The sequence below is a fragment of the Canis aureus genome, chromosome 38 (genome assembly GCF_053574225.1).
Source record: "Canis aureus isolate CA01 chromosome 38, VMU_Caureus_v.1.0, whole genome shotgun sequence".
NCBI lineage: Eukaryota > Metazoa > Chordata > Mammalia > Carnivora > Canidae > Canis > Canis aureus.
In genome coordinates this window covers 924,159-950,529 of record NC_135648.1, presented here as the reverse complement: position 1 = coordinate 950,529, position 26,371 = coordinate 924,159, and the positions used below count along the sequence as shown (strand labels likewise).

Here is a 26,371-nt window from a genome sequence, read left to right as displayed (position 1 = left end):
ACACTCACCGTGAATGGTCTTACTTTTACCCACAGAAGGGATCATTCCGTCACAATTCATTTTGTGTCTCCGACATTTCACCTCAAACAATAAAAATGCCTACCTACCTAAGTTGCTTCCAACTTACTATTATAATGGATATTCCAATGCATCTTTGTACATAATATTTTAACATTCAAAATATTCTCCTTATGCTCTACGGTGAAAGTCAGGCTCTAAACAGTCTCAAGAGTCTCAGTAAAAAATCGCCAAAATGTCATTTAGGGGAGTTCGTACCAACTTAAATGTCCAAATAGCAAGATTGTCCGCTTAGCTAACAGAATAGTTGATATTGTAAGAGCTCAGGGTTACTGATAAGTATTTGCAAATCAGACAGGATCACTTTATCGTTTGCAAAGCAACTCACATACACATTTTACTTATGAACCTCATTTCCAGGCTGTTGAGCTGCTTGAAAAGAAAGGCCCCATCATTTAAATGCAGGTGGGGCTCTGACTGTCCGTATTTGATTCCATCTGCTGACAAGTGGCCTTGCTGAAAACATGGATCCGGAGAATCAGACAGGGGTGGCCGAGTTCTATTTCTCCGATTTCCCTCCATTTGGGAATGGCAGCCTCTTACTCTTCACTCCTCTGCTCTTTATTTATGCGTTCATTATTGTGGGAAACTTCACCATCTTCTCTGCTGTCCGGCTGGACACCCACCTCCACAACCCCATGTACAATCTCATCAGCGCCTTCTCCTTCCTGGAGGTCTGGTACACCACAGCCACCATCCCCAAGATGCTCTCCAACCTCATCAGTGAGAAGAAGACCATCTCTTTCATTGGCTGCCTCCTGCAGATGTATTTCTTCCACTCGCTTGGGGTCACAGAAGCCCTAGTCCTCACGGTGATGGCCATCGACAGGTACATTGCCATCTGCAACCCCCTCCGCTATGCAATCATTATGACCCCTCGGCTATGTGTCCAGCTTTCCACCGGGTCTTGCATCTTTGGCTTCCTTATGCTGCTGCCAGAGATTGTGTGGATTTCTACTCTTCCCTTCTGTGGCCCCAACCAAATCCATCAACTCTTCTGTGACTTTGAACCCGTGCTGCGCTTGGCCTGTACAGACACGTCCATGATTCTGGTTGAAGACGTGATCCATGCTATTTCCATCCTGACTTCTGTGACTGTCATCAGCCTTTCGTATTTAAGAATCATCACAGTGATCCTGAGGATTCCCTCAGGGGCGAGCCGTCAGAAGGCGTTCTCCACTTGTGCGGCCCACATTACTATTTTCTTGCTGTTTTTTGGCAGCGTGGCCCTCATGTACCTGCGCTTCTCTGTCACGTTCCCACCTCTACTGGACAAGGCCATTGCACTGATGTTTGCTGTCCTTGCCCCGCTTTTCAACCCAATAATTTATAGCCTGAGGAACAAAGACATGAAAGATGCCATCAGGAAAGTTCTCTGTTTCCGATTAATGTTCAATGTCTCTGGTAGCCAATGAGAGTTCACAGGCATCTGTTCAAATATCTCCCTCCGTTTAAAATGCTAACAAATCAGTTTCTAAAATTACCACGTACACTTTTCATGTTGCTGTTTGGGCATTTTTTTCCAGCTTTCTAAACTAGGAACTATTATTTGATCTGAGAGAGGAGGTCTTCTGTGATTCACCCATCGTTACATCATTTACAGATTATAATGGGATATTTTTCCACTTTGGAGCTCTACATAGCATGGTATTATCTTCTTCAAATCAAAGGAGAATATGAGGCTGAATAATAATCATATTTATTTCTTACACATTTGAAAACTCTCCTTTCCTGCTCTTTTATTCTATATTCACAACAGTCTTACATCAGGGTGTTTTTTGTTTTTTGTTTTTCAGTTTAAAAAATTAACAAGAGGGGATCCTTGGGTGGCTCAGCGGTTTAGCACCACCTTGGGCTCGGGCTCAGGGTGTGATCCTGGAGTCCCGGGATCGAGTCCCACGTTGGCCTCCTTGCATGGAGTCTGCTTCTCCCTCTGCCTGTGTCTCTGCCTCTCTCTGCATGCTTCATGAATAAATAAATAAAATCTTATAAAAATTAAAAATTAACAAGATGTGCAGCAGTGAGATGGATTTGGCCTGCATGAGAAACCCTAGTTCCTAAAATTCATCCCAGAGACCTTCACCTTCCCTGGATTGTGGTCTGACACATGACAGTGACAATGCAGCACATAGAGCCACTGGCTTCACAACATCTGTGTCATCCTGTTCTCATCAGCTCCTTTGTGTTTATGTTTCCCATTGCCTTAAAAATTCCAGAGCAGACATTCTTGAAACTTTGAAGATTAAATAGATGAGCTTTTTAGGCTTGAGACCAAAACAGGAAATATATGAATTATGTAAGGGTGTGTATATGTGTCCATTTTTTAAATTGACGTCACTATATTAAAATACTCCATGTTGTGTTAGGTTTTAATAAAATGTCATATCCACCTCACCTTGGTGTCTTTGTTCTTACTGATTTTCTGCCCTGGATTGTTTCTCCCTGCCTCCTTCTCTGCCTTGGAACCTACTCAAAAAGCTCACACACATGCTATCCACCGGGATGAAGGTCTCTGCCTTCCTCCCAAACTGCACCAGTAGTTTTAGGGGCTGAGTGAAACGTCTCTGGGAAAAAGAAGTGTTGGCTCAGCTCCTGTGGGAAGCAAACCAAGGACACAGGGCAATTGTCAGTGATTTCATAAAGAGAAGAAGTGAACCAGAAGGTGGGGGAAGACGGGAAAGTTGTCAAGAACGGAAAGTCAGTAGGATAGGGCACGAGAAACAAGTCTCGGTCAGCTCCAGCCTTGCCGCTGGATGAATTCTTGGACCCATTTGGGAGAGCTGACATGGAAGTAGAGCTGGCTGGGTCCTGGGGGTCCCAGGGGCATCTTTTATCCCCTTACTCCTGGAAATGCAAATCCCCTCTCATATTTTTGTGAGCTTTTAGAAACTCAAGAAAAAAATTTCTGTGCAAAGAAAGTTATACAGAAGTTTGTTTGGTTATAAAATCGAATTAAATTTATTTGAGGTAAACATTAAGGAATCTAATTGATATTAGAGTTCCTGCTTAGAAACCTTAGTATTCTATTTATAAATCTAATAGATTTAATCATTTGCTATTAGAGATGTTTGATAAATATTTGCTCTGATTTATAAACTTGGCAAATAAATCCTTTGAAACGACATTTAAATATGGTATACAGTATTTTTTTGAGCTCCACAGTTTTCTGACTTAATTAACAACGCCTCCACAGGTTTTAAAAACAACCTTTATAATATGAAAAAAAATTATAAATATGGCTAGTCCTAAATTCTTTGAAATGTTTCCATACTGTGATAAACATGGTAAGATTTCTTTCTTTTTTCTTTCTTTCTTTCTTTCTTTCTTTCTTTCTTTCTTTCTTAGGACTGAGTTATTTTCTTTTTTTTTTCTTTTTTTGTATTTTTTTTTATTGGAGTTCGACTTGCCAACATAAAGTATAACACCCAGTGCTCATCCCATCAAGTGCCCCCCTCAGTGCCTGTCACCCAGTCACCCCGTCCCCCCGCCCACATTCCCTTCCCCTCCCCTTGTTCGTTTCCCTGAGTTAGGAGTCTCTCATGTTTTGTCACCATTTCTGATATTTCCCACTCATTTTCTCTCCTTTCCCCTTTATTCCCTTTCACTATTTCTTATATTCCCTGAATGAATGAGACCATATAATGTTTGTCCTTCTCCAATTGACTTACTTCACTCAGCATAATCCCCTCCAGTTCCATCCACGTTGAAGCAAAAGGTGAGTATTTGTCATTTCTAATGGCTGAGTAATATTCCATTGTATATATATAGGAGCCTTGGTATCCATTGAAAGATGAATGCATAAAGAAGATGCAGTATATAAATGTGGTAAGATTTCAATTTTAAATAGCAAGCCTAATATTTTGAATTTTATTACTATAAATTTTACCTCAATAATGTTGATTTTTTTAAGTATAAATTACTTGCTCTCTTATAAATTTAAAATTAAAATTACAAGTTAGTTTGGTATTCTAATAGGTCAAACTGTCTTAACACAAATACATAAAATAATATATATATAAATTACTTAGTGCAAAATATGAATAGTAGGTTTTTATTCTAATACCTATTTCTACAGTTAGCTGTAAAATCTTGCTGAGTTTAAAAGATGCTAACCCAACACAGAAATTATTATGTGACCCATTTCTGAAACAAATATTTTCCAAGACTGCTATGCCGAGTGCTGTTTCAGGTGCTTGGGATACAATTGAGAAAAATTTCCTGCCTTTATGTAACCAACACTGTAGTGAGGGGAGATATTTTAAAATATATATTAGTAATAAACCAAAAAAAACCTGATAAGTTGTATGAAACTGTATTCTGTGGGAAATAAAAGAAAATGTTGCAAGATAAGAGGGTCTGGTGTGCATAAGGAGATCATAATTTAGGTAGTATGGTCGTGTTGGACCTCATTTAGTAGAAGGTCACATTTAGACAAGGATTTGGACAAGGAGTTAGTTGTATGGATATGTGGAGGGAGAATAATCCAGGCAGCAGGAGAAGCTTCTGAGAGAGTTTCCTGGGCAAACCCTGGCCTATTCAAGGACTCAAGGAGGCCACTGTGGTTGAAGTGGAGTGGAAGTGGAGGTAGACCACTGCTGTGAGTGCAGAGAAGTTTGGGAGATGGATCCTATAGGGCCTTGAAGGCCACTGTAAGGGTTTATATTTTTCTCCTTTACTCTGAGAATGGGGGCTATGGAGACTGGCTAAGTATGTAGGGCTTTTTGAGCACTAGCTTCAGAACTGGCACACGATGTGTTCCACTGCATTTGGTGGTTAAATCACATCACAAGAGGGACTCAGAGGAGGTAAAGAGACTCCACCTCTTGATGGTAAGAGTTGCCAAATCACCTTGTAAGGGGCATGGATACAGGGAGGAGTTTTATATTCCTTTGGAACGTAGAGATTGATATCCTCACATTGTGCTGAAATCTTCAATGGAACCAGTGGAACTAATCACATATATGGACTCAAAGAGTAGGGTAATGGTCTATATTTGGAAATGGTGGTAAAGGAGTATCTTCAGCAAAGAAAACAAACCTCTCATAGCACTGCCTCTTACGTAGTCAACAATGTTATTGCAATGGAAACCGTGTGCCAGGGAAACTCAACACACCTTGAAAAATGCCACCATCCTTTCAGAGAGTAGAGAAGAAAAAAAATCCTTAATCCAGTTGAAAGCAATTCTTCATTAAAATGTGTATTCTGGAGCGACATCACCAAGACGATGACATAGGTTGTCCTTGACTTTGCTCCTCCACACAGGAACAAATAACAGCTATTCGAAAATAAGTCACCACTGAGAGAACCCCAGAACTCAAGGATGATACTGAAGCACCTCTCCACCATAGAGACCATGATAGACTGCAGTAGAAGGGGAAAAGAAGTGGCTATAAGTTGACCCATTACTCTTCCCCTAGGCCAGCACGTGAGGAGGCTTTCCCTGAGCCTTGGGTTCCTCTAGTAGGGAAAGAGAACCTGTGTTGGGGGAGAGGGGGACAAAACCATCAAAAGAAACCATCAACAAAGTGAAAAGACAACCTATGGAATGGGAAAAAAAATTGCAAACTATATATCTGATAAGATGTTAATATCCAAGATATATAAATAACTCATCCAACTGAAGAGCAAAAATGCAATTAAATGAGTGAAGTACCTAAATAGATATTTCTCCAAGGAAGATAAGTGGGAGGCCACCAGGTACATAATAAGGTACTCAATATCACTAGCCATTATGAGAATGCAAATTAAAATCACAATGAGATATCATGTCACACCTGTTAGAATGTTCATTATCAAAAAGACAAGAGATATAAGTGTTAGCGAGGATATGGAGAAAAGAGAACCCTTGTGCCCTGTTGGTGGGAATGTAAATTGGTGCAGCCACTGTGCAAAACAGTATGGAGTCTCCTCAAAAAATTAAAAAGAAAATGAAAGTGCCAACTCAAAAAGATATCTGCATTCTCACACTCACAGCTCCCATGTTCACAGTAACATTATTTACAAGCATCAACACATGGAAACAACCTAAGTGTCCATCAATGTGATATATATATATATATCACATTTTCCCTATTCATTCATATATATTCCCTATTCATTCATATATATATATCACAAAAAATATTCTGCTAGATATATATGTAATATTCCATTATAGATCTACATATATTTTAGCTATAGATCTATATATCTAGTGGAATATTACTCAGCCACGAAAAGAGGAAATCTACCATTTGTCACAACATGGATGGACCTTGAGGGCATTATGCTAAGTGAAATACATCAGAGAAAGACAAATACTATATGATTTCACTTATATGTGGAATCTTAAAAAAAAAAACTCATAGAAAGAGATCTGACTCTGGTAGAAGTGATGGAGAGGAGAGGGGAACCTGAAGGAAGGTGGTCAAATGGTATAAACTTCCAATTATAATCTAAATAAGTCCTTGGGATGTAATGCACAACATGACGATCAGAGCTGACACTGTTGTATGGTATATAGGAAAGAGGAAATTCTAAGACTTCTTGTCACAAGGAGAACATTTTTTCCTTTTTCCTTCTTTGCATTATATCTACATGGGAAGGTGGGTCCTAACTGAACCTATTGTAATCATTTCATAATAGATGCAAATCAAACCATCACGCCGTATGTCTTAAACTTATACAGTGATGAATGTCAATTTTTTTTCAATAAAACAGGAAAAATATGTATTCACATAATCTATTTATTCTGAGCAAATGCCAAAGGAGACTCATACTTTCAAAGGACTTTTGGAGTTGTTCTCACTAAGGAGAACTAACGAGGGAAGATCAGAAGAGGAGGTCCCACTAATTAATCTGTGGGGGAATGGAACTGAGGTTTTTCTCTGGTCATCAGGGAAATCTCCAGTAGAGAAATCTACCCAAGAAGGCTTTAGAAACAGACTCAGTGGTCCACCGGATGAACTGGAGGGACTTCAGCCACGTAAACCCAGGAAAGGATCCCCTTCGTCTCTGCTGGAGGTAAGAGGAGAAGCGTGTGTGTCCAAGGTGCAGGCTTGCCCTGAGTCAAGGTGAACGTGAATTGCCTACTGGGTAAAAGAAAAGGACATTTAGCTTGTGCTCCTTCTATTGACTTAAATCACAGTATTTGGGGACATGTTCTAGATTCCATGAATGGCTGCATAGAATTAGTCTTGGAAGAGGAGATACACTTGTAGGATTAAAAATGAGTGATGATGCTCTGTTTTGTCTGTGCTCTGATAATGGAATAATAAGACTTGTACCCTAGCAATGATATTGTTCCTCTGATTTCACAGCCTCAGGATTTTTCTAAATTAACTCTGATCCACGAGGACACCACTTTACATACCGATCTCTGTTCCCAGTCATGTGAATATAAACCAAATAAGATCATGAATAAAGGGGTCAGATACATCTATACATCTAAGGAGCTGATTCCTGAAAATCTTATTCCAAGGAATTGGAATCCAATTGGTCCAATTGAACTGAAGTAAAAACATTCAGTCTATACCCCTCGCCGGGGCTAATTTTTATATTCACCGTCCTTTCTCGTGGTGGGACTGGGTCAGCTCATTTCTCTCCTTCCAGTCTCCAATGGATAAACTTCGAATTGGCACATTAATTTCTGTAAAGTATAACACCGATTTTGCTAAAACATAAGCACCCAGATTCTATTAAAAAGATTAACAGCACTCACTTAGGGGAAATAAGTAGAGATGACAGAATCACAGTAAGACAGTAACTCCGACTGCTTTGGGGTTTGAAATACCCCAAAAGATGCAGACATCTTTACACTGATTTGCAAATGGAGATAGTACGAACCTGCTCTGTCCCTTCCCTGAATCTCCTTGTGTGTGTCAGGGGTTCAGCTGAGTTAAGAGAGAATTGAATTACCACATGTCAGAGTAGCGGATTAAAACAACCCTGAGCCGAAATAAATGTAACCACGAAGCTTTCGAACATGTACTGTGAGAATCACTTACTATGATAGTCTGAGCAAAAGGCTGAAACAGAGAAAGCCCCTCTCCCTCCCCCACATCATATCCCCTGAGAAATAGCCCTGATCAAGGGTCAGATGCATCAGTGCCGACGTGAGGGTCATTTCACTGTCAAAGGACCCCTGAACCAAAGTCTCCAGCAATTTCATGGACCCTGAGTTGGAGAGGAGGATACAGAGTGGACAAAGTTAGAGCAGGGAGAAATGACACCAGGGTTTCTCTCCCTCATCCCCTAAAGTAGCCTCAGAAGAGGACTTTGGCCCAAGGCTGCAACTAGCGATGTAGGCGTGCATTTGCTGGGGTGACTGGAGACATGCAAAGGGCATGAAAGACCAGAAGAGCCCTAGTCCTTGCTGCAACTCTTTTAGAGGCTGCAGGACATGAGCTGCAACCAAGTGCTAGGGGGTAGGGGGCAACTTTTCTAGGGGACCTGCCAGGGAAAGCCATTGTAATCGCCCGCAATCAGTCTGAAAATCATAGAGGTTTTCAGCCAGACTCCTTAGTGCGTATATATTTTAGAGGTGGAGGGTAGATAGGAGAGAGAGTCTGTTCCCTTATTATTTTATTCCTATGCCTTGGACTCTTAAGTCCTTTATTCAAAAACTTTTGCATAAACTTAAATGTCTTCCCTTTCTCAACCACAAGCTGATTCCAGCCCCTTGGGTCTTGGGCCAGCCTAACATTCCTGGTCCTCATCCTTTCCTGGGTTTCTCCAAGCTCCCCCACTCACCTGTTCTAAGCTTTACAGGGTCCAGAAGACCAAGAAGGGCAAGTCTTTTCCAAAGGGCTTCCTCAGGCCAGCTCCGCTCTCCTGATCTCCTTGGTGTTGGGTTTGGCGAGCGTAGAGTGATGAGCCAAAGTTACTATTGATGATCGTCCTACAGATGTGAGTCACTACAACATTCCATCCACCTGGGACTGAGCTTTTCTTAGACACAGAATGCTTTCTCTTAAACTCTTCCAGCCTCTGCCTATTGCCCAGTTCCAAGGCTGCTTCCACGTTTTTAGGTATTCATTAGAGTAGTACCCTTACTTCTTGGTATGGGTTCACTCAGTCTGCTAGAAGAGAATTATGATGGACAGAGTGGCTTAAACAACATACTTTTATATCTAGCACTTTTGCAGCCTGGGAGCCTGAGGTCCAGGTCAGGAAGACTTGGTGTGTGGTTTGTAGGTGACTGCTTCTCTCTGTATCCCCATGTGGCAGATGACAGAGAGGAGCAAGTTCTCTCCAGACTCTTAGAAGGGTACTAATGCCACCCATGAGCTCATCTAATTCTTATCAGCTCAGCTCCCCAAAGCCCCATCTCCTAGAGCCATCATATTGGGAGGTAAGGTTTCAACGTGAGGATGTGAGCAGCAGGAAGTAAAAACATTCAGTCCACAACAGTCCTATAAATGGAATCTTACACCATGTAGCCTTTGGCTTCTTTCTCTTAACACAATGCATTTGAGATTACCCGCCTTGTGTGTATACTGTTCACTTTCACTGTTGAGTGATAGTTCGTTACATGGATGTACCAAGTTCATGGATCCATTTACCAGCTGGAGGCCATTTGGGCTGTTTACAGTTTTATAAATAAAGCCACCACTATAAATATTTGTTTACAGGTTTTGGCGTGATCATAAACTTTCATTTTTTTCCCCAAGTTTTTATTTAAATTCTACTTAGGAATGTATATGGTAAAATTGATTTCAGGTGTAGAATTTAGTGATATAAACTTTCACTTCTTTTGGGTAAATATGCCCGCCAGCACTATAGGAGACATCAAGTTGCTGCATATTCTCACGAGCACTTGGCATTGCCAGCTGTTTTGTAAAAAAAAAAAATGTGATTGTTCTCATAGATGCATTATGCTGATGTACCTTATCATGGTTTTAAGAGTTTTGAGTTTGCGTGTATTCTGGAGGTGTCTTTTACTGGATACGCAGTCACAAACATTTTCTCCCAGAATGGCTTCTCTTTTCATTCTCTTAACAGTGAAATTTGCAGAGCAATCAAAATTGGTGAAGTTCAATTTAGCAGTTTTTTCTTTTACATACTGTGCTTTTGATGCCATAGCATATACATTTTTGTTGAACTGAAGGTCATGAAGATGTTTTCTATTTCCTGGGAGATCTTTTATCATTTTGGTTTTACATTTAGGTCTATGATCCATTTTGTATGAATTCTCATGTATGATACAAGATTTTTTAAAAGCACATTTGTTTCCAGTTTTCCTGGTGTCATTTGCCAAAAATACTGTTTTCTCTCTGTTGAATTGCTTGGCTGTATATATGAGTGCCTATTTTTGTACTCTACTTGGCTCTATTGATCAATGTGTCTTGACTTTTTTTTAGCGTTACAGTGAATCTGGACATGTATATCAGCAGTTCTGTCCTCCAAATCTGTTCTCTTTTTTCAAGATGCTTTGCCTAGTCCATTATCTTTTAATATATTTATTTTAGAACTAGCTTCTTAATATCTATTAAAAAACCCTACCTGGATATTAATTGAGATTGCATTGAACGAATCTCTGTATTATATATAATGTATAGTGTATACATTCATTTATATGCATATTCATGAAACAAATGTCCTATAGCCAGCAGAAAAAATTAATGACAATTGATATCTGTATAATGACATTTACAATAATCTTATTCTATGAAAACCTGAAGGGTTTACATGTATACATGTAATAATCAATATTTCTTAATACTTTGTGGGCCCTTGTTTTGCTAGAAGCTGATGAACTGCTGTTTACAAAATTTAGTCTATATAAAGCAGTTCTTAAAAGGACTTTCTCAAGATATATATTCAGTTTTGTAATGAGATCTCTGAAAAATCTCAGAATGAGTCAAATATTTTTCTTTGTCTCCATTTATATTTTAAATGCCTCATGTTAACTTGGAATTTCAAATGCCATTCTTCAATAAAGTTATAGGCTTTACATAAATTCTGCTTATAAGTAATTTTCTAATAGTATCAGCTCAGGGGAAATATTTGGCTGTGTTTTCCAGGGAATATTGGCATAAAGCATAATCAAGTGATCTAATTTAATCATATGAGGAGCTCATTTTTACATGGCTCTACATTATTTCCAAAGAGAACTTATCTTTCAGATTCCTTGGTGTTCTCAACATTTCTCTTTATTTTTTTTTTTTTTTTTATTGGTGTTCAATTTACTAACATACAGAATAACACCCAGTGCCCGTCACCCATTCACTCCCACCCCCCGCCGTCCTCCCCTTCTACCACCCCTAGTTCGTTTCCCAGAGTTAGCAGTCTTTATGTTCTGTCTCCCTTTCTGATATTTCCCACACATTTCTTCTCCCTTCCCTTATGGAACTGGAGGGTATTATGCTGAGTGAAGTAAGTCAATCGGAGAAGGACAAACATTATATGTTCTCATTCATTTGGGGAATATAAATAATAGTGAAAGGGAAAAACATTTCTCTTTAATTGATTCTTCTCTGTTAGATCAGGTTTCTGAGTTGTCAGGGGACTAGATCCTGATGCACCTGATGAGTTTCCATGGACTACCTTTAGAGACCTCTTCATGCTTCATGTCACTTTCAAGGGACCCAAATTGTGTTGGACTCTCACATTTTGGCCTTCACTTTCTCATTCCTTGATGGTCTTCATCAAGGTATAAATGATCTGTGTGGAGACACTTAGCTATTTCATTAAGATTCTTGGCTTCTTTCCAATATCTCTAATGGACTGACATTTAGAAGCCTGATTGAAAGATTTCAAGAACTAGGTTCTAAAGAGAGAACTCCCAGTTCATCCACCGGACTTTCTTTGTTCTTCCAGAACCCACTAAAGCGCAGTTTCTCACACGTCCCTTCCCTCTGTGCTAGTTCTATCTTTTCTGATCCTGGGAATAGTTTCCTACCATAGCTTCGGCTTGATAGATTTGCCTACAAACCTTACCTTCTTCTCTAACCTTACTCTTCTCTGGTCTGGAAAAGGAACATAATACTAAAAACTGGGGATTTTCCAGAAAATGCAGAATACAACTTTACAGTAACTATGTAGAAAGGAAACTAAAAATTGTAATTGTCTAATCCATAGTCAGGAAACATTAGAGAATTTATCTGGTATGGATTCAAAATGACTTGGGGAATTCTTATAAAAAGCAATGATTATTAGTATCCTTAATATCCTACTTTATTTTAGTTAGTATAGTTTTTAAACATGACATTATTAATAGCTTGTTTACTATTATTTGTCTTCTTTGTTGGAATATAAGCTCCATGAAAACAGAGTACTTTCTTCATTACTGAATTCAATAAACCTATAGTTGTGCTTGGCCCATAATGGACACTAAATGGATATCTGCTTAATTAACCCAAGAGTGATGGAGTTAAATCATCTACCTAAAGCATTTCTTTCTTTGACTCTTACATGAGCCAAGAGATCTAACTCTTTATATTTCATCTAGGGAGTGAGCAGTGTCTTTCTACCCATAAAATTAAGGCCATTGAGACCATGGTAGGAGCTAACCAAACTTCTATGGTGACAGAATTTCTCTTCTCTGGCTTCCCCAAGTTTGAAGATGGTAGCCTCCTCCTCTTCATTCCTTTGTTCATCATCTACACATTTATCATTGTTGGGAATCTCACTGTATTTTTTGCGGTCAGGATGGATGTCCACCTCCACAATCCTATGTACAATTTCATAAGCACCTTCTCCTTCCTGGAGGTCTGGTACACCACAGCCACCATCCCCAAGATGCTCTCCAACCTGGTCAGTGAGAAGAGGACCATCTCCATGACTGGCTGCCTCCTGCAGATGTACTTCTTCCATTCTCTTGGAAATTCAGAGGGGATTTTGTTAACCACCATGGCCATTGACAGGTACGTTGCTATCTGCAACCCTCTCCGCTACCCAACCATTATGACCCCCCGGCTGTGTGCTCAGCTCTCTGCGGGCTCTTGCATCTTTGGCTTTCTTGTGTTACTCCCAGAGATTGCATGGATTTCCACACTGCCTTTCTGTGGGCCCAACCAAATCCATCAGATATTCTGTGACTTTGAACCTGTGCTACGCTTGGCCTGTACAGACACGTCCATGATTCTGATTGAGGATGTGATCCATGCTGTGGCCATCATCATCGCTGTACTGATCATTGCTCTCTCTTATATCGGAATCATCACTGTGATCCTGAGGATCCCTTCTGTTGAAGGCCGCCAGAAGGCCTTTTCTACCTGTGCATCTCATCTTGGTGTCTTTCTGATGTTCTATGGCAGTGTCTCCCTCATGTACCTGCGTTTCTCTGCCACTTTCCCACCAACTTTGGACACAGTCATTGCATTGATGTTTGCCGTTCTTGCTCCCTTTTTCAACCCTATCATTTATAGCTTGAGAAACAAGGATATGAAGATTGCTATTAAGAAGCTTCTCTTTCCTGGATCACCTGGGTGGCTTAGTTGGTTAAGTGTCTGACTTTGGCTCAGGTCATGATCTCAGGGTCCTGGGATTGAGCCTCCCTGCTGGGCAAGAGCCTGTTTCTTCATCTCCTTTTGCCCCTCCTCTACTCCCATTTGGGTTCTCTCTCTCTCTCAAATAAGTAGATATAATCTTTTTTTTTTTTTTTTAAAGAAGCTTCTCTGCCTTCAGAAAGTGTTTAATGCATCTGCAAGTTGATGCTAGTTCTTAGGCACCTCTCACTTTAGATGTTACTCTGACATACTAAATCATAAAATTAACATATAACTAATTCAATGTTACACTGATAGTTTCTATTTATTTCCATCTCCCCATGTACATGTTTATTTATACACATTTCATGTATCATGGACTTTTTGTTTTGACTAGCATAGATGGATAGATAATAGAAAGGAAATATAATGTTTAAATCATTAAAATAGATCTTGTAAACATTAATTTTATTGTTACTATATAAGTATTATTATTATTATTATTATATTATCCTTATTATTATTCCAAAGGCATTAGTAACAACTGCAGATTGCAAAACATAGTGGTAAGATCTATTGAAGAGGTTAAAGTTCATATTTGTTACCTTAAACATGAAGCAACCCTGGGAGGCATTGGATACACCTATTACCATCACTATGGTGATTGTATATGGTGTTTGTATATGTTCATACTCATCACACTGTACACATTAAATATGTTCTTTGTATACAAATTATATCTCAATAAAGTCGTTAAAAGTGAAATAGACTTTTCCACACTGTGTTAAATCATTGGAAATGCAATTTTGCCAATTAAAATTTTTTTCAGATCCCCTCATAAGATCTATTGAAGAGGTTAAAGTTCATATTTGTTACCTTAAACATGAAGCAACCCTGGGAGGCATTGGATACACCTATTACCATCACTATGGTGATTGTATATGGTGTTTGTATATGTTCATACTCATCACACTGTACACATTAAATATGTTCTTTGTATACAAATTATATCTCAATAAAGTCGTTAAAAGTGAAATAGACTTTTCCACACTGTGTTAAATCATTGGAAATGCAATTTTGCCAATTAAAATTTTTTTCAGATCCCCTCATGTGATTTTCTTCTTTAGCTTGAGTATAATTGATGCACAATATTATAGTAGTTTCAGGCGTACAATATAGTGGTTCAACTTCTTTGTATATCATGCTGTGCTCCCCACAAATGTCGCCACCATCTGTCACCATGCAACACTATTACAGCACCATTGACTATGTTCCCTATGCTATGTCTTTTATTCCCATGGCTTACTATTTTTTAATTTCAAGAAAAAATATTATAAGAAGTTAGACAAGGAAAATAGGCCCCCAAGTCACAGGAAGACATATTAGACAAAACTCAAGAGAGAAAGAAAGCATGTCTTCCCATCCAAAGTCTGATACATATTTCCAAGAAGATTACATGATAAAAACAACTAGATGAAGAAAAAGAGAAGAAGAGAGGAAGAAGAAGAAGAAGAAGAAGAAGAAGAAGAAGAAGAAGAAGAAAGAAGCAGAAGCAGAAGAAGAAGAAGAAGAAGAAGAAGAAGAAGAAGAAGAAGAAGAAGGAAGACACAGTGGAGAAAGAGAAAAAGAAGAAGGATAGGAGGAGAAGGAAGAAAAATACTTTTGAGTTTTCAACAGAGCAGTGTATTAAGCACATGGAGTACAGAAAAAATCCTGTGAGACTTTTTCAATGGAGAGGTTAGTAGGACCAATGTGAATTGTTTAGGGTAAGAGAGATACATGCATTTGTGGCATGAGAAAAAAATGACATTGTCCTCACACTTCAGTATTGGCACAAAATCCCAATGACATGTCTGTTATGAAAAGATCTTATTTTCTGTTAAATATTTTCTCAAGTTTTTCCGGTGTCAGTACATTTCTTTTGAGACTTTCCGCACATGTATCCATGTTAGAAGAGCAGCACTGCCACAAATGTGCTCTTTGTGTGGCGTCCTGGTAGACACACATACTTGGGGCCATAAGCACTTTGCTGGAGAAAGTAGTTTGCAATGTTCGGAGTGATAAGTACAAATACAAAAAAAAAAATACGTTGATCCTAAAATCTAATGAGAGAAGAGTACAGTGAGGATCTTACTGCTAATTAACTCCATGAGGAAAAGTGATCCTTTCCACTGTGGTGCAAGGCAGGAATCCCCTATGGCGCCCACTTCCCTCCTTGCTATTCCCTGGGATATCTGTGAAAGTAGCTGTAAGTCCCCCTGTGGAGGGCTGGAGGGATATCAAGGACGCAGAGACCCAGACAGACAGAGGAGTCCCTGTGGTCTTTGGTAGAGGTGAGTGCAGAAGGCCAAGTCTCGAGAAAGAATTCACTCACTATGTGTAAGAATAAGAATGTCATAACCTGAGGACTCAAAAGCTTCAAATGTTGCTAAGGTGCAAAGGCACATATGGGGGAGACTGTGCTGGGTACACATGTATGTGAAGCCGGATACTCCATTATGATGCCGTCTTTTGAGACGTCATTTTTTCCAGACTTGATTAGGACTCTTACTCAAAGTGGATTGTCATACTTCCCTTTCCAAACAGTCCTTAATTTTCTTTGTTCCCTGTCCATGGCTGTCTTGTGGGCTAAATGATCACTGCACCCAGTAGCTTGGCTCCAGGTTAATTTACTTGACACCAACCATCTTTTGCATGCCAACCCTCTTTTAGTTTACTGCCCTGAAGGAGGAACCCTGTCTAAAGAAGACAAAACAAGTAGTCGGTAATTATTATCAAACGTGATACATACATGACAGAAACCCCAGGGTCATAGTGCCCAACATTCTGGAGTGTTTACTATATTCCTGACACTATTTAAGGCATTGAAAGGATGTCCCACAAATCAGTAGAGGCAGCCAAGTGTCTGGGTTGAAACGCATCACTAGAGGTTACAGAGCATGGATTTACATTCTGACTGCAGCTGAGAATCCCTGGGCCAAGTGTTTCATCTGTCTGTGCTCATGTCTTTTCATCTGTAAAGTGGGGATAATCTTACCTCTTTAGAGCATTAGGTAGGAAGTATAGCTCGTGCTTTGGGCATTGCTTGTGCAGTAAGTGACTTGATACCCCACCACACTCTAGAATGCTGTTATTGCTATTATACAGGGTCTCCCGTTCTTTGAACATTATGTGCCAGTATTAATATTTTCTCCACCTTGCAAGAGAGGAATTAAAGGCATAGAAAAGCTAAGTCACGGGGTTTATAAGGGGTGGGGAGCATGCAGAAACATGACCAGTATTAAGCATTATTTTTTGTAAGCAGAGGGGGAATGGCTATCCTACAGTCCGAGGACATGATACACACAGGAGCTATGGTGATCCCGCAAAGCAGTGTGCATGAGGGCACTCTGGGGGAACGGCACTGGGGATGCGAGGAGGAGAAGCCAGAGCAAGTTTGGAGTCAGATGTGTGGGCTTAGAGCTCATGAAAGAGAGTTGGCTGGAGAAAAACATCTGCAAGTAGTAATAACTGAGATCTTGTCAGTGGATGAGATCACCACAGGAGCAAATAGAATTATTGAGAACAGAGTGGATGCAGGAAGTGAGCACTTGGAGAACAGTTAGTGGGAGAGAGAAGAGAAGAGTAAGGATGATAGAATGAATGAAAACAAGTGAAACAAAACAAAAAGACAAAACCAGAACCACTTCTGAGAGCCATTGGGAATATGTAATGTAACTTCTGTTTATTTTTATTCATGTCCCTTACTCTTAGAGATGGAATCATAGAAGTGGAGGAGGAAAGCCTCAGGTAAAGGGATGAACTGTGTCCAGAGCCAGATGACAACAGAGTCTCCATTAACATGGGCAGGCAGGGCGATGCTGAGCTTGGTTGGAAGAGCTTCAGTGCAGAAGTGGGGGAGCAAGCGCGCAGCCATGCTGTAGGAGAACGAAAGGTGTGGGGAGTTGGAATTTACCACCTGTCCAAGAAGCTGCCTGTTAAGCAGTGATTAAGTCCTGTGAATATATTTACTTAATCCTACAGATTCCCTATTAGATAGATACTATTGTACTCTCATTTTGCAAATGAGTACTTGAGCCTAAAAGATTAAGTAATTTGCCAAAAGACGGGTAGGTAGTAAGAGACTCGATTGGGGTTTCAGTGTAGACTACTGGTCTACATTCCAATCCCCTAGAACAGAAAGCTCCAAGGAAGAATGTGCAAGAATGTTCATTGGGGTAGAAAGAAAAAATAATAATACAATTTCTATTGTGTTTATTTTTATTCTTGTCCCTTACTTCTAAAATTCATTATAATATACACATATATTTTGAATTATTAGATCATAATATAGTAATTGTGTGTAACTTACAAAATTCCCATAGTTGTATTGTGTGTAACTTAAAAATTCCCATAGTTGTATTACAGGTGAAGCTGAACACAGCTGTACTATCACTGTGATTGTGCCTCTGACGGAGTTAGAAAACATGTCAAATATTAATCAATATGCACAAGCATGTGGCATCAGGAAAAAATAAAAACTTCCAGTTCTATCCTGTTATGCATTGGAGTTATTTAGCTGTACATCATCCTTTCTTCTCCTCCTCCCCTTGAGCTGGTATGTGCCCTCTCCTGCATTCACAGGGAGCTCTGCTGGGCACATGGAGGGTGCAAACCTGTCAGCAGTGACGGAATTTGTCTTCACTGGCTTCCCCCAGCTCCAGGATGGTGGCCTCCTGTACTTCTTCCCCTTACTCTTCATCTACACCTTTGTTGTCGTTGGGAATCTATTGATCTTCTTTGCGGTCAGGATGGATGTCCGCCTCCACAACCCCATGTACAACTTCATCAGCACCTTCTCCTTCCTGGAGGTCTGGTACACCACAGCCACCATCCCCAAGATGCTCTCCAACCTGGTCAGTGAGAAGAAAACCATCTCCATGACCAGCTGCCTCCTGCAGATGTACTTCTTCCATTCCCTTGGGAATTCAGAGGGGATCTTGCTGATCACTATGGCCATTGACAGGTACGTGGCCATCTGCAACCCTCTCTGCTACCAGATGATCATGACCCCCCGGCTGTGTGCTCAGCTGTCTGCAGGCTCCTGCATCTTTGGCTTCCTCATCCTACTTCCTGAGATTGTAACGATTTCCACACTGCCCTTCTGTGGGCCCAACCAAATCCATCAGATCTTCTGTGACTTGGTGCCAGTGCTGAGGCTGGCCTGTACAAACGCGTCCGTGATTCTGGTTGAAGATGTGATCCACGCTGTGGCCATCATCATCACCATCCTAATCATTGCCCTATCCTACATCAGAATCGTCTCTGTGATCCTGAGGATCCCCTCTGCTGAGGGTCGGCAGAAGGCCTTTTCTACCTGTGGGGGCCATCTCACTGTCTTCCTGATTTTCTTTGGCAGTGTGTCCCTCATGTACTTGCGTTTCAATGCCACCTACCCCCCAGCTTTGGACACAGCCATTGCACTGATGTTTACTGTCCTTGCTCCATTCTTCCACCCCATCATTTATAGTCTGAGAAACAAGGACATGAAGAATGCAATTAGAAAACTCGTCCAGGGGATCCCTGGGTGGCTCAGTGGTTTGGCGCCTGCCTTTGGCCCAAGGCGCGATCCTGGAGTCCCGGGATCGAGTCCCACGTCAGGCTCCCGGCATGGAGCCTGCTTCTCCCTCTGCCTGTATCTGTCTGTCTGTCTCTCTGTCTATCATAAATAAATAAATAAATCTTAAAAAAAAATAGAAAACTCGTCCATCTTCGGAAAGCATCGAGCATGTCTGGAAGTTCATTCTGAGCAGCAGCTCCACTTCCACTGTTTTAATGTTTCTCTAACAGATTAAAAAATGAAACTATATCTAGTTCTTTGTCACACTGAACTTTCCGTCTGTTCTCCTGATCACTTTCCCTTATAGCTACGAAAACGCATCTGTCCTAGCTATAACACCTGATGTTTATATGGTCAAGAGTTTTATTATGGGGTTGAAAGCCTTGCTTGCTTTCTTGTGAAAAGTTGTAACTAAAGACAAACTTCAGAAGCCAGCTGCATGCTTCAGGTATTACACCTCAGGAAAGTTTTCTATTTCATTGCAGATCATGAGTGATCTGATTAGGTTTGTTGGGAAGCAGATGCCTTGTTTAAAAAAGGGAAAATAATAGTTAAGGAAGAAAACTATATTTTTAGTTGTGTAATTAGCTCTTCATTAGAATAATAGGCATCTACATTTAGTAAGACTAAATTATTGCCAGACTTGTTCATAAGAAAAGTCCTTTGAAAGGGATCCCTGGGTGGCGCAGCGGTTTAGCGCCTGCCTTTGGCCCAGGGCATGATCCTGGAGACCCGGGATCGAATCCCACGTCGGGCTCCCGGTGCATGGAGCCTGCTTCTCCCTCTGCCTGTGTCTCTGCCTCTCTCTCTCTCTCTCTCTCTCTCTCTCGCTGTGTGCCTATCATAAATAAATAAAATTTAAAAAAAAAAAAAAGAAAAGTCCTTTGGAAAAAAAAAAAAAAGAAAAGTCCTTTGCGGGACATTATTTACACGAAAACACTTCAGTGCACACAGATACACACAGATAAGGATCTTCATCATTGCTTGCCTCCCAGGGCTAAGCATCTTTATTTCCTTTAGCAGAAAAGTCTTTCATCCATCAAATGGCAGTTTTAAATAACAAACAATTCATTTGACTTCTTAACCAAAAGTTCTAAAAATTTTCCTCTTTTTGCTATATCCAATACTATTGCCTTAAGTTTCCATCATTTATGCACGCCCATTATAATTATCTTTATAAAACACAAGGACAAATTTTGGTATGAAAATAGGAATTTTATCCTACATGTTTAAATTGTCTTCCTCAATAGTCCAACAAAACAACCAAAACCAAGTTCGTATTAATTTCTCTAAACCCAAAAGACACACAGAACACAAAACCATCCTCCCAGCATATATCACACTCATTCTTCTGGAAAACAACAACAACAACAACAACAAAAAGAAACAAACAAACAAAAAAACCAAACAAACAAAAAACCCATAAAAAACAAACAAACAAAAAAACACAAATCCAACAGCTATGTAAGTCGTGAGAAAGAAGGAAAGGTGATTTCAATAGACAAAATGTAAATACTCTCTTAAAGTCATAATACACACGAAGCAAAATTTGAGGGAGTTCAATACAGGCAAGGGAAGGACCTATTTAGGAAATATTTTGAAGTAATCTTTTTGATAAAACTGTTGGATTTAACCTGGATTTCCAACCAAAACCTGGATTTTGTTAAATGCATTTTGGGGCCTGTAAATACATGTTCCTTAACAGATCCCTAGAATGTTTCTGTTCATCAAATGATGGGTTTACCTATTCATCCCTGTCTTTTGGTGGATGGGATGTTAAGTAAAGCTGGAACATCTTTGCTTCAAAAGTCTGAGTTTAGGATTCCACAAGCAACAGAGAAAATTCATTCCTACACGGCACCCTAAGCTGTACGCAGTGACTTTGAACATGAGTCATAATCATCAAAAGTAAAGAAAACAAACAAAGGTCGATAAGGAAACAAAAAATTATCCAGCAAGACCTCTACATAGACTAAGGCTTGTGCTTCATGGTTTCATGGTAGTCTCTCCAGAAAATTTGTATTCCTGCTCCATGGCAACCAGCATTCACATCATTAGGTCAGCATTCCTAAGTCTGCAGCAGGTGTTGGGGAGACCAATGTACCACGGGAGCTGGAGAATCTACAGAAAGACCGTGGAGGATGCGTAACGTATTCAAGTTATGCTCCCACATACGGACACTCACTGTTGTCAGTTGAGTATTATATAACTTCCCATACTGAAGGAAAACAAACCAAAAGATTTAGAAATGATTCTGTTAATCTAAAAGGTTATTGATAAAAAAAATAAAAAATAAAAAATAATAAAAAATAAAAGGGTATTGATTTCTCCAAGTGTCACTTAGTGTTTATATAGCTCAATGATTTACGCTTTTCCTGTGGTGCATTTAAAACAAGAGTGGGGAGGAAGAGTGTTCTAAAAGCAACAAACTTATTGGAATTAGGGAATAAAGAGACTGTGCAAATATGTCTTTCTGTAATGCTTCCACTGGTGCCCATCTGCCAATGAGATGCTTACTTGAATTACACTAGGGCAACTCTAGGATTCAGTGATGGCAGGTCTGCTAGGTTAAAAAGAGGGCATTATTGTCATTCAGCCCTTTCAATCTCTAGGCTTCCTAACACCTGAATGAGGGCAAAAACAGACCAATTAAGTATTTCTTTTTCTTAAAGCAAATTAAGTCATTCTCCTTTCTTGTCAATTTATGCATCTCCTCATAGAAATAATTTTATTTCTAGAAACAGTGAGCAGATGAACCACAGATTATATATGAAAAGTAAACTTACCAAATGTTACTGATACTAAAAACAGATTAGTTTCCATGGGGGGAAAATAGATAAATTAAATGAATTTGCATATTCAAAGGAGCATATAATATATTGCTTAGCGATGAAATCCTGTAGTAGTACTACACTGGGGAGAGAAACACGAAGGAAAAAGATCTTCCTTGATTATTTCTTTTTCCCTGATTATTTTCAATGGTTAAAAATAAATGTGACTTACACAATGGTAGTTAATATAAATTTGTTTTTATATAGTATTTTAAGTCGTCAAATTCCATAACTAGATAGGGATGAGGAGAGAGGTCCTTTTTCCTAACACCGCACACCCTTGAGTCATGCTCACTGACCACATTCATATGAAGGACACAACCCCAATGTTATGCTACTGTATCAAGAAACTTCTAAGATATTTTCTTTCTTTTTTTTTTTTAAAGATTTTATTTATTTATTTATGAGAGACATGGAGAAAGAGGCAGAGACACAGGCAGAGGGAGAAGCAGGCTCCATGCAGGGAGCCTGATGTGGGACTCAATCCTGGGACTCCAGCATCACACCCTGAGACAAAGGCAGACGGTCAACCACTGAGCCACCCAGGTGTCCCTCTAAGATATTTTCTATAAGAATGATGAATAGAAAAAAAAGTTAATCTATATGTTGTTTTATTTTATAATGTTTGCAACACCCAGTAAACAAAATGGTATACAAGAACTATGCACCAATCTTTCATATGTTTTGTGGAGAAAAATAGGAAATTTAAAGAGTTCATCAAAATCAATAGGAATAATTTGAAGGAGAGCCCCATGTACGTTGTTGGAAGGAAAAAGTGGGCATTCTTTCATCGTCTTCTTTAGAACTGGCTCATTTTCCCAAATGACATGGTTTCACAAAAATTGTTCTACTTTTTCTTCACTCACTTATTCACAATACTTACCATGCCAATAAACCACCCTCAACACTACCCTATGTGATCTGTGTTTTTGTAAGGATGAGGTCTGCCCAAACTGTTCTTTGTATGGAGCCCTCCCAATTCCATACCAAGATGGAGACTGACCGGTTAAATCATAATGATGACAAGAAAAAGGCGGTAGCAATGGTCACCAGGATCTGTGAATCTTCCATGAAGCACTGAATCCCCTTTGACCTGGAGATCTAATGAGAAGATAGTGCAGAGGTGCTCTGATAATTGACCCCATGAGAGAAAAGATTGATTTCTACTTATTTACCAGGGGATACATCCTCAGTGGAGCTCATTTCCCCTCTAGTGTCCTCTGTAGGATGGCTATAACAAGTCCTAAGAGAGGGTGAAAGGACATTTGGAAATGCAGAGACCCAGGGAGAAGGAAGAGCCCTCCTGTATCTGTCAGAGGTAAGCCTAGCGTCACTGAGGTCTGGGGGAGAAAGCATCCAATTCCTCCCATATTTGGGATGAAACACACCCTAAAGACTCAGTGAAGATTTGAGAAGGCTTGAATTTGGGCCCTGCACTAGGGCTTCTGAGAAAGTTCCATCATTGGAGCTATGGGCTCTGCATATTTTCAATCAGAAATTATAACCAGTTATTTAGACTGTGTAATGCTCTAAGATACGAATGTTTATGCTTTCCTTCCCACCTGCCTTGCTTCTGGATTTTTCTGGCTTTAATGATGGTTTCAAATCTTATCCAAACCTATTCATTATAAAAGAAGCTACTCTCAAGTACTTAATACATCTTAGGGGGCATGAAAGACAAAAAGCTGATCCTGCCCTGATAGAAGTTCACAATACAGTGAATTGAAACAGATACAAGAATTGCAATGAAACATGGTAAGGTTTATGGCAGGGGCCCCGTGAAGGACACATGAGTAGAACCCAGATGTGTGTGTGTGCATGTGTGTGCACACGTGTATCAATGTCGGGAAGGAGATGAGAGCACAGCAACAATCGTGAGGCTTCTGATAGGAGGCAGTGGCTGAGCCGAAACCTGAAGGAATCCCAAGAGTTTCCCAGTGAAGAAAAGTGAGTCTGAAGGCCTTCCAAGAAGAGGGTTGCCATTCACAAAGCCAACGATCCCAGGGAGGTGGCAGCGAACCATGAAAACCACCATAGTGTGGGAGAGAGTGGCAGGTGGCGGGGGGTGGGGGGCGGATATGTGGGTCTGAAGTCTGGGAAACACACCTGTGCTGGAGACAGAGGTTTGACAACTATGTGTTCATCAACGGAGTGTAGAGGAACATGATCTTAGGGTCCATAGCAGGACCTTGCAGTATATAGCCATGTACTGAATGAGCAGAGAAGATTGGTCCATAATACATAATAGGAAACAATGATATAACACACAGCTGAGAGGAGGCTACTGTCTAGGAACAGGAACAGTTCCTAGAACAGCTGTCTAGGAACAGCTGGAGTGGGGTTTCATGAGAGCCAAGGGAGAAAATCTTCAAAGAACAGTAATCAGGAGTTTCTGGCACAAAAGTATGGACATAATATAATAACTGAAACTCTCCATTGTTTTACAGTTATCATGTCCCTGACACACAGGACAGAATGGCTTCTGTAAGCGCCAGTAAAGAGGGGATTCACACAGCAAATGGTTGAGGAGTGAACAAGATCTGAACAAAATGGTGCTAATATTAAGAAAGCTGATCTAGGAAGGAAATGATAACAGATATTAAGCATCAATGCCAGGGACTTTGAGACATTAATTTATTTAATACTCACAACTCTGGTTGCACTAATATGTTTTCAGCTACCGAAGGAGATGCTGAGCCTCGGAGACATTGTGTAACTGGCCCATTATCATCCAAATAATATGTGGCAGGATGAGAATTCAGGCTCATATGTTTGATTGGAACCCCTGCTATTCGTTAATCATTATGCTATGCTGTGTCCTAAATAAAAAGATCACAGATACAGGCAAGTCACTGGTTATTTTGAACCTGGGAAATGTTGGAACACAAAGCACCAGGCACCGAAATAATATTTAGGGTTATACTGTATTGATTCCCTTCTCTGTTAATTGGGCATAACCTCTCCTGCATTCACAGGGAGCTCTGCTGGGCACATGGAGGGTGCAAATCTGTCAGCAGTGACGGAATTTGTCTTCACTGGCTTCCCCCAGCTCCAGGATGGTGGCCTCCTGTACTTCTTCCCCTTACTCTTCATCTACGCCTTTGTTGTCGTTGGGAATCTATTGATCTTCTTTGCGGTCAGGATGGATGCCCGCCTCCACAACCCTATGTACAACTTCATCAGCACCTTCTCCTTCCTGGAGGTCTGGTACACCACAGCCACCATCCCCAAGATGCTCTCCAACCTGATCAGTGAGAAGAAGACCATCTCCATGACCGGCTGCCTCCTGCAGATGTACTTCTTCCATTCCCTTGGGAACACTGAAGGAGCCCTGCTGACTGTCATGGCCATTGACAGGTACGTGGCCATCTGCAACCCACTCCGCTACCTGACCATCATGACCCCTCGGCTGTGTGCTCAGCTCTCTGCAGGCTCTTGTATCTTTGGTCTCCTCATCCTTCTACCTGAGATTGTGTGGATTTCTACTCTGCCCTTCTGTGGCCCCAACCAAATCCATCAGATCTTCTGTGACTTCACACCGTTATTACGTTTAGCCTGTACTGATGCCTCTGTGATCCTGGTGCAAGATGTGATTCATGCTCTGGCCATTCTGATAACAGGTCTGATCATTTCCCTTTCCTACATCAGAATTGTCACCGTGATCCTGGGCATCCCTTCTGCAGAGGGCCGTAAAAAGGCCTTCTCCACCTGTGCCGCCCACATTGCTGTCTTCCTGCTATTTTTCGGCAGCGTGGCCCTCATGTATCTTAGATTCTCTGCCACGTATACACCATTCTGGGATGCTGCCATTGCTCTGACCTTCTCTGTCCTCGCCCCCTTTTTCAATCCCATTATATACAGCCTGAGAAATAAGGATATGAAAGATGCTATTAAGAAACTCCTTTGCCCTCAAAAGGTGTTTAATGTACCTGGTAGGTGACTTACACACGCGTCCTCTACACAAATGGAGCTTTCATGAAATATCAGCCCCACAGACAGTAGAACTTAAAATAATTACTCAATTAGTCCAAATTTCTTCTCCACGAGCTGGTAGGTAGACTGATGAAGTTCTCTGAGAACTCACAGAGATGACAAACATACCAATTCCACTCCTTACTTTTTAGGATCAGTGGACTGTTTTCTTTCTTGTATCTCCCATCTTATTTGATGCTTAAGATTTTATGTATTTGTTTATTTATATTTTTAGAGAGAGAGAAGGGGAGAGAGAGGGGGAGAGAAGCAGGCTCCCTGCTCAGTGCGTAGCTCCATGCAGGACTCAATCTCACAACCCCGAGATCATGACCCCAGCTAAAACCAAGAGTAGGATGCTTAAATGACTAAGCCACTCAAGACACCCCATTTTGTTTGATTTTAATTGATTTTAATTTACTCTTTTACTTTAAAATGATTAATTTTATCAATATTAATCATACAGGTATTGCCTTTTAATGCCA

General features: G+C 40.4%; 4 protein-coding genes across 4 annotated transcripts; all 4 read left to right on the top strand.

Moving 5' to 3' along the window:
* The first annotated feature begins 542 nt into the window (after positions 1–542).
* On the top strand, positions 543–1,493 carry LOC144307288 (olfactory receptor 6K3-like). The gene has a single exon (XM_077886914.1). The coding sequence runs from the start codon at positions 543–545 to the stop codon at positions 1,491–1,493; it is 951 nt and encodes a 316-aa protein (XP_077743040.1).
* Positions 1,494–12,555: 11,062 nt separating this feature from the next.
* Positions 12,556–13,713, top strand: LOC144307271 (olfactory receptor 6K3-like). The gene is made up of 2 exons (XM_077886891.1): positions 12,556–13,456; positions 13,664–13,713. Exons 1-2 carry the CDS (start codon positions 12,556–12,558, stop codon positions 13,711–13,713), a joined length of 951 nt encoding a protein of 316 aa, XP_077743017.1.
* A 4,369-nt stretch (positions 13,714–18,082) lies between these two features.
* On the top strand, positions 18,083–22,998 carry LOC144307119 (olfactory receptor 6K3-like). Its single transcript, XM_077886657.1, has 2 exons — positions 18,083–19,053; positions 22,854–22,998. Exons 1-2 carry the CDS (start codon positions 18,128–18,130, stop codon positions 22,996–22,998), a joined length of 1,071 nt encoding a protein of 356 aa, XP_077742783.1. The 5' UTR covers positions 18,083–18,127.
* A 1,872-nt stretch (positions 22,999–24,870) lies between these two features.
* On the top strand, positions 24,871–25,857 carry LOC144307222 (olfactory receptor 6K3-like). Its single transcript, XM_077886783.1, has one exon. The coding sequence runs from the start codon at positions 24,910–24,912 to the stop codon at positions 25,855–25,857; it is 948 nt and encodes a 315-aa protein (XP_077742909.1). The 5' UTR covers positions 24,871–24,909.
* Positions 25,858–26,371: the final 514 nt, after the last annotated feature.